This window comes from Condylura cristata, unplaced genomic scaffold (genome assembly GCF_000260355.1).
Source record: "Condylura cristata isolate star-nosed mole 26May11 unplaced genomic scaffold, ConCri1.0 scaffold00027, whole genome shotgun sequence".
Taxonomy (NCBI): Eukaryota; Metazoa; Chordata; class Mammalia; order Eulipotyphla; family Talpidae; genus Condylura; species Condylura cristata.
This window is the reverse complement of record NW_004567128.1, coordinates 9,188,654-9,199,040: the sequence shown is the minus strand read 5'-3', so window position 1 is coordinate 9,199,040 and position 10,387 is coordinate 9,188,654. Positions and strand designations below refer to the sequence as shown.

General features: G+C 44.5%; 1 protein-coding gene across 1 annotated transcript in view; it reads right to left on the bottom strand.

Moving 5' to 3' along the window:
• Positions 1 to 9,564, bottom strand: part of MBTPS2 (membrane-bound transcription factor peptidase, site 2) — a 36,590-nt gene extending 27,026 nt beyond the window's left edge. The window contains exons 1-3 of the mRNA XM_004689909.2: positions 9,389 to 9,564; positions 6,278 to 6,426; positions 3,153 to 3,360 (exon numbers count right to left, since the gene is read on the bottom strand). Of these exons, the coding sequence (XP_004689966.1) occupies positions 3,153 to 3,360; positions 6,278 to 6,426; positions 9,389 to 9,463 (432 nt within the window). The 5' untranslated portion in view covers positions 9,464 to 9,564. The remainder of the gene's footprint in view (positions 1 to 3,152; positions 3,361 to 6,277; positions 6,427 to 9,388) is intronic.
• Positions 9,565 to 10,387: the final 823 nt, after the last annotated feature.

Genomic DNA, 10,387 nt, shown 5'->3' with positions numbered 1-10,387 from the left:
AGGCACTGATCTCTATCAGCAGGGGGTAATAATGCAGTTATCACTCAGGGGTAGAATATAATTTTTTTTTTCTTTTCAATTCATTTATTTATGCACACAAGAATTGGGGTACAGGCCAGAGGTGCAGCAGTGAGAGGAGTCACCAGAGACAGAGTAGGGAGCAGAACAGGCCGGCTGACTGAAATACACTACTGGGGGAGCAGTGGGTGGGTCAGGAGAGGTCTGCTGTGCCACGTGTGTTACCTCCCTTGCTGGGGATCGAACTCATGCTGCAGTGGCTGCGAATAGCTTCACAGTGCTGTGCTTTAACCCATGGCACCACCAGGGAGGGCCCTGAATATCATTTCTGGTAAGTTTGTTTTTTTGTCATGTATTTTGCTCATTTACACAGCATTGTCCTGATCTTTTTCTCATATAGTTACAAAAGCTCTTTTGACATTACTGCATCCAATTCCTCTACCAATTTTATTGTTTTTATTTCATTTAGCTGTATTTTATGGAGTTTAAATATTAACTTGTTAAAATTTAAAGACAGTGGGCCCTCCCTGGTGGTGCAGCGGGTTAAAGCACAGCACTAAGAAGCTAAAGCCACTTCAGCATGAGTTCGATCCCTGCCTGTCCCGGAGGAGACCCTCATGGCATGGCAGACCTCTCCTGACCCGCCCGCTGCTCCCCTCAGCAGCCTACTTCAACAATCTGCCTGTTCTTTTCCCCACCCTGACTCTGGTGAATCCTCTCACCTCCCGCTCCTGCACCTCTGGCCTGTACCCCAGTTCTGTATGTATAAATAAATAAATCTTAAAAAAAAAATTAAGCTAGCTTCTTTCTCCTACTGTTCTCTCATAATTAAAGTTATCCTAGAGCCCTCCCTGGTGGCGCAACGGGTTAGGATGCAGCACTGCAAGCTGGTGGCAGCTGCTTCGGTGCAAGTTCTATCCCCCGCCCTGGAGGTGACCCACATGGCGTGGCAGACCTTCCTGACCCGCCCGCTGCTCCCCTCAGCAGTGTACCTCATCGATCTGCCTGTTCTGCTCCCCTCTCTGTTTCTGGTGAAGCCTCTCACCGCCCCTGCACCTCTGGCCTATACCCCAGTTCTGTATGAATAAATAAATATATCTTAAAAAAAAAAAAAAAAATCTTGGTTGCCTTACCTTTATTTCAAATGAATTAGTGGGCTCAGTCTAATGGAACAGTGGTTCCTTTTCTTTATGGTTTTATGGTCATTAATAATGAGGTAAGGTAAGGACTTGAGCATGTGACTATTCTAACAGATGGCAGGTCTTGTTTGTTGGCAACCGTACCAACTGCCCATCTGTCTTGGCCACAAACACGCAGGGTATTAGATGTACCAGAATAATGATCTCTCAACAAGAGTGCCAGGTTTTTTTTGGAATTAATACGGAATGAGGCAGCAGGGAATTACAGAGTACACAGAAAGTACATTCTCTAAGCTATAAAAGTTCCTATCAAAGTCAGGAGTCATAACATTCTTAAACACACATCAACATGCAGGGTGGACAGAGAGGGCATCTGCTTGCTTAAAGGTTCCACAGCATGGCTCTCCTACCAGGCAATGTTTTTGTGAGCTCTATGATTAAACAGAGAAGCAATAGAATAATTTTTCCTGTAAACAATATTTTGCTATTCTGATCCTATCAGACAGAAAGGCCAATGACCACATTTCCTCCAAATGTGCTTCTTTCTTTACTGTGCTCTTTCTTAGCAAACACTACGCAATCACATTGAGCGTCACCCTAAACTCTTCCTTCTCCCACCAGCCTCATATTCAGTTCATCAATGAGTTCTGAAAACTTCACTCCAAAAGGTCCCTTGAATCCACCCCTTTATCCTTTTTATTAAAATTTAGTTAAGATCTGTATCACTTCTAACATGAATTATTCCACCTGCCTTCTTTAGTGGTCTCTCCATCTTCAATGTACCCCCACGTTGGTCTATTTTGCACAGACTTGTTATCTGTAGGTAAAATCAAACTTCATAACCCAGACTCTACCTAAATCTCCTGCACCACATACTCTCCACCACAGAAGTCCTAGACAGGGGCCAATGTTACTTTACAGTTACCTGAACAATATTGCTTTCTCTTAAGGGAGTAGGGCATAACAAACATATAGGCTCTGAGGTCAGTGGTGGGGGAGTGACGGACTCACCATGTACTAACTGTGATCCGAGGCAAGTAACTTAACACTTGTCTGCCTTGGTTTTCTCTGCAGAACAGGCAGACTGACTGAAACACATTGCTGAGGGGAGCAGTGGGGAGATGGGAGAGATTTGCTGTGCCCTGTGGATCACCTCCCTGGTCACAGCAGTGATAGTGCTAAGACTTGACCCCTACACCATCAGGAGGACCTCTAAGAAAGAGCTACTACCAGAGTGAGATTCTTTATCATTTTTCTCTACAAACAACTTCTCAATCTTTCCAGAATGACCCAGCCTGGTAAAGGCCATGAGTTAAAAAAAAAAAAATCTGTCACAGACTCTCAAATAGTCTGTTCCATCAATAAGAAATTGATTTAAATAGCAACATACAATACTCATGGAACTATCATGTAAAAAATGTGAACTAAGTGGCAAAACCCCTTCTAAACTCTGGAGACATGAATCACATGTGCTTGAAAGTGAGAATTTTTATAAATAGTTCATAGTCAAAGCACTATAGCTTAGCACGTTATTCTTCCTATCAAGAAATCACAGTGACCATTCAAAAAGGTTTATACCATTAATCAAAAAGTTATAATTGGTTAGTATCTGAAAACCATGAAAAAGGGAGGGATACTATAGAAAATAAAAATGGAATTTGTTTATATATTCTGTTTGGTCCAACTTAAGTCAGCACGCTCATTCCTTGCCAGTAACCTCAAGATGACAAGAACTGAATCGAGTACCCACGGAATTGACAGTCGATGTTGTCCTTTGTTCTATTAACACTACTACAATAACTATTACTATTAATACTGTTTGTTCTATTTAATATATCACAATGCCTTGCTCTATTTTTACTTATGTTCTTGTTGCAACATTGTGAGACTTCTCGTTTTTCACATTTGTATTATGGATTGGAGTCATGCTACCTCAAAGCGATATCTTAGGTGAGACTGTTTCAACATTACTTAAACCAAGACGAAGGTACTTACCACCACTTGTAGCACCTGCTCGTTATGAAGTGAGGAAGAGGAGGAGGAGGACAAGGAAGAGGAAGAGGAAGAAGAGGAAGCAGAAGCGGAAGAGGAAGAAGTGGGAGAGTCAGCCATCATTTGTGCTAAAGTCTGCATCAGCGTCTTCCCAAGGAGAAAAAATGAGCTAAACATGGCAATTACGCCAAACACCATTCCAAAATTGAACCTGTCAAGAGGAAAAAAAAAACCACATAAATACACAATTCCTCATAACTCATAATTCATCAACCAGCCACATTTCATAGCTTTAAAACAATAACTAAAAATCCAGTAACTACCTCTTTTCCTCACCTCAACTTCAGACACTTGGCTTAAGCACAGGCACTGATCTCTATCAGCAGGGGGTAATAATGCAGTTATCACTCAGGGGTAGAATATAATTTTTTTTTTCTTTTCAATTCATTTATTTATGCACACAAGAATTGGGGTACAGGCCAGAGGTGCAGCAGTGAGAGGAGTCACCAGAGACAGAGTAGGGAGCAGAACAGGCCGGCTGACTGAAATACACTACTGGGGGAGCAGTGGGTGGGTCAGGAGAGGTCTGCTGTGCCACGTGTGTTACCTCCCTTGCTGGGGATCGAACTCATGCTGCAGTGGCTGCGAATAGCTTCACAGTGCTGTGCTTTAACCCATGGCACCACCAGGGAGGGCCCTGAATATCATTTCTGGTAAGTTTGTTTTTTTGTCATGTATTTTGCTCATTTACACAGCATTGTCCTGATCTTTTTCTCATATAGTTACAAAAGCTCTTTTGACATTACTGCATCCAATTCCTCTACCAATTTTATTGTTTTTATTTCATTTAGCTGTATTTTATGGAGTTTAAATATTAACTTGTTAAAATTTAAAGACAGTGGGCCCTCCCTGGTGGTGCAGCGGGTTAAAGCACAGCACTAAGAAGCTAAAGCCACTTCAGCATGAGTTCGATCCCTGCCTGTCCCGGAGGAGACCCTCATGGCATGGCAGACCTCTCCTGACCCGCCCGCTGCTCCCCTCAGCAGCCTACTTCAACAATCTGCCTGTTCTTTTCCCCACCCTGACTCTGGTGAATCCTCTCACCTCCCGCTCCTGCACCTCTGGCCTGTACCCCAGTTCTGTATGTATAAATAAATAAATCTTAAAAAAAAAATTAAGCTAGCTTCTTTCTCCTACTGTTCTCTCATAATTAAAGTTATCCTAGAGCCCTCCCTGGTGGCGCAACGGGTTAGGATGCAGCACTGCAAGCTGGTGGCAGCTGCTTCGGTGCAAGTTCTATCCCCCGCCCTGGAGGTGACCCACATGGCGTGGCAGACCTTCCTGACCCGCCCGCTGCTCCCCTCAGCAGTGTACCTCATCGATCTGCCTGTTCTGCTCCCCTCTCTGTTTCTGGTGAAGCCTCTCACCGCCTCTGCACCTCTGGCCTATACCCCAGTTCTGTATGAATAAATAAATATATCTTAAAAAAAAAGTTATCCTACACTAGTTGGAGTAGGGTATTGACTAAATTGTGGTTTTCAAGGAACTTAACCATTTCATTTTTACCATTAATGGTCAAATTAATAGAGAATGTCACAAAAATGGTTTCTATTTAAAAAGATTTATTTTTCGTTATTTATGCATACAAGAGCTAGGGTGCAGGCCACAGGTGCGGGTGGTGAGAGGATTCACCAGAGACAGAGTGGGGAGCCGAACAGGCAGATCCACTAAAATACACTGCTGAGGGGAGCAGAGGGGGAGACAGGAGCAGTCTGCTGCGCCATGTAGGTCAGCATCAAACTCTTGTCGCAGTGGCTGGAGATAGCTTGATAGCACTGAGACTTAACCCCTGTGCCAGCAGGGAGGGCCCACAAAAGTCTCATTTTGTAAAAAGTCTATACTAATCTGTAGCAATGTTCCTTTTTTCAATTCTGATTTTTAGTTACTTGTGTTTTCTTATTTCTTGGTCAGTCATGTAAGGGGTGTATCAATTTTACTAATCTTTGAATTTACTGATTTGCTTATACTTCCTATTTCACAGACTTCTGCTCTTTTTCATTTCCTTCTTCCTATTTTGTTTGCTTTGGTTTGCTGTTGCAGTTTCTTTTTGATTATCTGGTGTTTACATTCTACTCCATTTTGGAGCCAAATCTTCAACAAACAGGAATTTAGACAAATGCCACCAATTCCCATAATAGAAATTCTCTCAACTACAGGACCTGTCGGTCTCTAGAGCATTCCAGAGATGACTATAAAAACCTAACTACAAAAACCTGGAGTTTTTTGCCTTAAACTAAGGTCAGAAGTGTGCTCGGCATGGCCAGGGGCTCTAGGACCCTCCTCTGCTCTCTGCCTGGCTATTTTCCTGGTCCATTTGTGCATATGCCTTATTGGCTGGTAAATATTTCAAGCACCCTTGTCCTGGAGGGTGTCCCAAAAGCAGCAGAGGAGAGAGCCTACTGACTTCTGGGCGACCTATGACTCCTGGAACCCTGGCTTCTCTGTGTGATGACGGAAGGAGGGGCTCCCCAGGATTCTTTTGCTGATGAAAATGCAACATATGATTTTGCTTCCTGCCTTTCTATTAGTCTATAACTTACACACTAAACTGCGCAAGTCTAAGGTTACAGCTCCCTGAATTTTTACATATGTGTCCTCACACATCCACCACCCAGTCAAGACTTGGAAGCCTTAATTTTTAGTGTATAGAAAAGCACAAGGATGCAATTCCACAAATTTACCTAAAACCCGGTCTCTCAAGTGGCCTTGGTGGGGGCGGTCTCAGCACTCTGCACCATTACTGCCTGATTTCTATTCGCCACCAGGGAGCTACCCCACACGGTGCAGCAGACCTCTCCTGTCTGCCTCACTGCTCCCCTTAGAGTTTATCTCAGTAGATCCGCAGGTTCTGCTCCCCACTCTGTCTCTGGTGAATCCTCTCACCCCCTACACTTCTGGCCTGCACCTCAGTTCTTCTCTAAGTAAATAAATATTTTGTTAAAAAAGTTTGTATAAAACCAGAAAGTCTTTATATTGTCAACATTTTACAACTGTGTAGATTGGAACATGATGGAAACACCTCTCATGATTGCAATTCATTTCAACCACAAAGAGCAAATGAAGAATACCACTGGTAAAGCATCCTCGCTTTCCGCCGTCCCCAACTGTAAAAGGCGCGATTGAAAACTGCAGTTTGCCATCTTATGTGAAAAGGTGAGATGCTCAATCCATTGCTTTCCAGCCAGTCTTCATAGGAATGTTTGAAATACACAGATGACTAAGAGAGAAAGACAAGTTCCATGTAACTCATTTTGAAAAACACTTTGTAAATGTTTAAGAAAACCATAAGAAGTATTTCTACAGGAAAGCAAGATACCGACTGTCTCAATGTTTATAATCTGTTGTTTCATGTTTATTCTTCATTATTTTATTTATTTGTTTTTATTCTTCATTATTTTAAAGGTCTTAGACTAGCTGGTGTACTGAGGTTAGGTAGGGTTTGGCAAACTATGGTCCGTGGGCCAAATCTGGCCTTTGGCCTGTTTTCGTACAGTCTGCAAACTAGGGATGGTTTTTACATTTTTAAGAAACCAAACAAAAAGTCAACAAAAAGCAAGAATATGTGACAGACTGTTTGGCCCACAATGCCTAAGATACTTGCTACTTGGCCCTTTACAGAACCTCTACTTAGAACAACATTGTCCAATAGCAGTATCATGTGAGTCACAAATACAAGTCATGTAATTTAAAATTTTCTGGTAGCCAAATTTAAGTCAAGAGAAACAGTAATTTATATACAACTTGACTGAAAATACCCAAGAGATTATCATTTGGACATGTAACCAATTAATATTTTAAAAATGGAACTACTTTAAATACGATTACTTTCTTCCCTTCCTTGTTTATGGTTGTTCTCTAAGTCTTTGAAATCTGATGTTTCCTTTCTACTCTCCTTTCCACTAACATTATTTCACATGCTTAATGGACACCGTAGTTAGTGGCTACCATATTGGACAGCACAGGTCTGGAAGCTTTGTTATCAGGGAAAGGAAAGCCTTGTTCTCATTTAAAAAGCCTCCCAACCAATGCAACAGAAGGGATAGCTTCATTGAAATCAGTGCCTTCCATCCTCTTCTGAACATTTTAATTTTAGCAAATTAGGATGCATTCAATCATGTGAAAATACAAAATTTATCTAGTCATCTGGGTCTCCGTAGTTTCTCTAAAATTCTTCAGGTTGGAAACAATAGTCATCATATACATCTTAATATGACTTACATCTTTAGTGAAGGCCTTGACTAATGTAGCATTTGGAATAATATAAGGCTGTATACCTCACCCTGATTTATATTACCTCAGTTACAGTAAAGATTTTACCATTGATCCCCATCCATTTGAGAAACCTACCTGTCTCTAAAGTGTATGTTACTTCTATCACAGTCATAAGAGCCTATAAAGATAGTTATTTTGTCTTTGAGCCAGCAATGTTCTCTGCTCTTTGTCTTCAGGTGATGTTTTAAACCTGCTTGTTTTCTAGAACTTGGAAAGGAGTGAAACAACCATCCAGCAGTCCTCTACCGAGAAAACCCTGGAAGAATCACGATGGAACCGCAGACCAAGTTGTAAGCAAAGGCTGACAGTGCAGACTCCTAAATGAATGGTCTGTCCATTCCCTGGGCAGATACTTGAGTGAAACAGATTTTTTGCTCAAGCAATAGTGTTTTTAGGGCCATAGGGGCTGCTACTGAAATTAAAGTGACATCCTAATCACCTCACACACCTGACCGGACTGTAGAGGCTTGAAAAGTTCATTTTATTTTGGCCTTTTGTCACACATGCAACATGATGAAATCATATCGCTTAAACAAAACCACCACAAAACCACTGTTTAAAGAGAGAGTGGCCTACAGGGCTCATGACATGCTAAGCCCTCAGCCAAGTACTTTACATCAGTGTCTCAAAGGTGCAAAGTATCTGGAGATCTTGTTAAGGGGCAGAATCTGAATCTGTAGGTCTGGGGCAGGGCCTGGAGTCCACATTTGTGACAAGCTCTCACATGATGCACGTGCCTGGTTTTTGAGCCTTCAGTTCACTAGCAAGACTTCGTGTGAATGAATAATGCATGCAGTCCTCTCCACACTCTCAGGAGAGCCTCCGTCTCTCAATTTTAAAGATGAAGAGTAATGTGCTCTAGGTCACAACGACTAGGACGTGACAGAGTCCAGCCCTTGCTCTACGAACTCCACTTTTAATCTCCTCATTTTGCACGTTTAAATGCAGCAAAGAACCACAAGTATCTCATGTTACTCTGAAACCTAAAACACATGATACTACAGTGTTTTAAGTGCTTTTCATAACATGAGGACTATTCTAGTCATAATTGGCACTTCTATTAGATATTTGAGAAGTCATCATTTCATTCCAGTTCCTCCCCCAATGTCAAATTCCAAAGGGTTGCTTGAAGCATGTGGTCACCGTTCAGTTTTTGCTCCTCTTCCCAAATAACTGAACAGACCAGGCATTCAGTGTGTGTGAGTGTGTTTGGTATGCAGAAGAGGTGCAGGATGCAAATTAGAATTGGAATAGTCACAAATTGGTGGTCTAAGTCCTTTCTACTTAACCGTGCTACTCTGTAGCATGGTCTGTGGACCAGCAGCAACACTGCCGGCTCTTGGGAACAGGTAAGAAATGCAGAAATCTAGGTTCCACCCCAGACCTGCTGAATCAGAGTATGCATTTTAACCGGAGCCCCAGGTGATCAGAGCACTTCTGAGACCACTGCTCTAACTCACAACTTGATTGGGGGGTCTTCGCAATATCAGAGGTCGCGGTCCTAACGACAATGAGGGGAAACAACGCCTTTCCGGAGCGGGAGCCAACGCCTTTCCGAAGCAGACGCTTTATTTTCCTCCCCGGCGCGCTGCCGTGAGTCCGGCGGGGCCCGGCCCTCCCGAGTTCACTACCCGCGCCTCCAGGGTAGGAACTAACGGCTGTCGCGGGGCCTGCGCCGCCCCGCAAAGCGACTGCGGGAGCCACGCAGGCCGCCACACCCCTCCCGCGGTCCGCACTGCTTCATTCACACGGCAGCGGCCCGGGGAGCCACGCGGAAAGTCGCACGTGGGGAGCGGCCGTGCGGCTTCCAGCGCGGGAGGCGCGGGGCAGGGGAAGAGAAAAGGCCTCGGGCCTCGCGCTCCGGCCCTGGGCGCCGCGGGCTTGGGGCGCAGGCCCGAGGCCCTCACCTTCAGTACCAAGTCGGTCAGGTAGACGGCAGTCCAGCCGCCCACCACCACCACCACCAGCGACACTGGAATCATGGCGGCGGCGGCGGCGGAGGCGGCGGAGGGAAGGCGAGCCCCGGCGTCCTCCTCCCTGCGAGCCGCAAACAGCCGACTGCGCGGCGCCTACAGCCCCAACATCCGCGGCGGAACCAAGTAGCTACAGGCTCCTTTCTCGCGGTTGCGCCGTTTCCCTCCGGACGTTTCCGGTGGGCACACCACGGACGGAAGATGCGCACCGGAAAAGAGCCGGGGATTTATTTTCATGGCACGCAGGCGCCGCTGTCTCGGCGCCGGGCGGCTGCGGCTGCCAGACCGCCCGCGATTTCGTGAGGCGTTGGCTCACCCTGCTGTCTGGCAGCTCTTCATTCTTTCCGGTTGTGGTCTGGGGGTTGCTGTTCCTTTTAATCTTGTGAGGACTTGGGGTCGTTTGAAGTATAATCGTTTCTTGGCTCCCCACACCCTGTATAAATAGCCAGATTTAAGTGCCTATTCGCTCTTTTTATTGAAGTGCAATCTTACGTACAGATTTCAACTCAGTGCGTTTTGACACGTGTGTATATGTACCTTAATCAGAGAAGAAAGCATTTCCATCTCAGGAATTTCCATTGCATCCGTTCACAAACACCGTCTCCCCCCCTTATAATTTATGTAAATAGAATGTACTCTTGTCTCGGGTTTATAGCGCCAAACTAATATTTTGAGATTAATCCACGCAGTTGATTAAATTAGATTCTTTGCCCTACCATTTCCATGGTAAGAGTAGAGTTTGGTGCCAGGGTTCAAAAGGTGGGGGTGGGGAGGTGGGTGGGACTCCAAACAACGCGTGTGTTGATGTAACCTGATTTTGTATTGCTCTGGATGGAGCCAGAGGGTCTCAACCTAGACTGTACAGGGGGCATTTACAATTCCCAATGCCCATTGTGTAGCCAGGACCACTGAAATCAGATCTCAGTTTGGGAA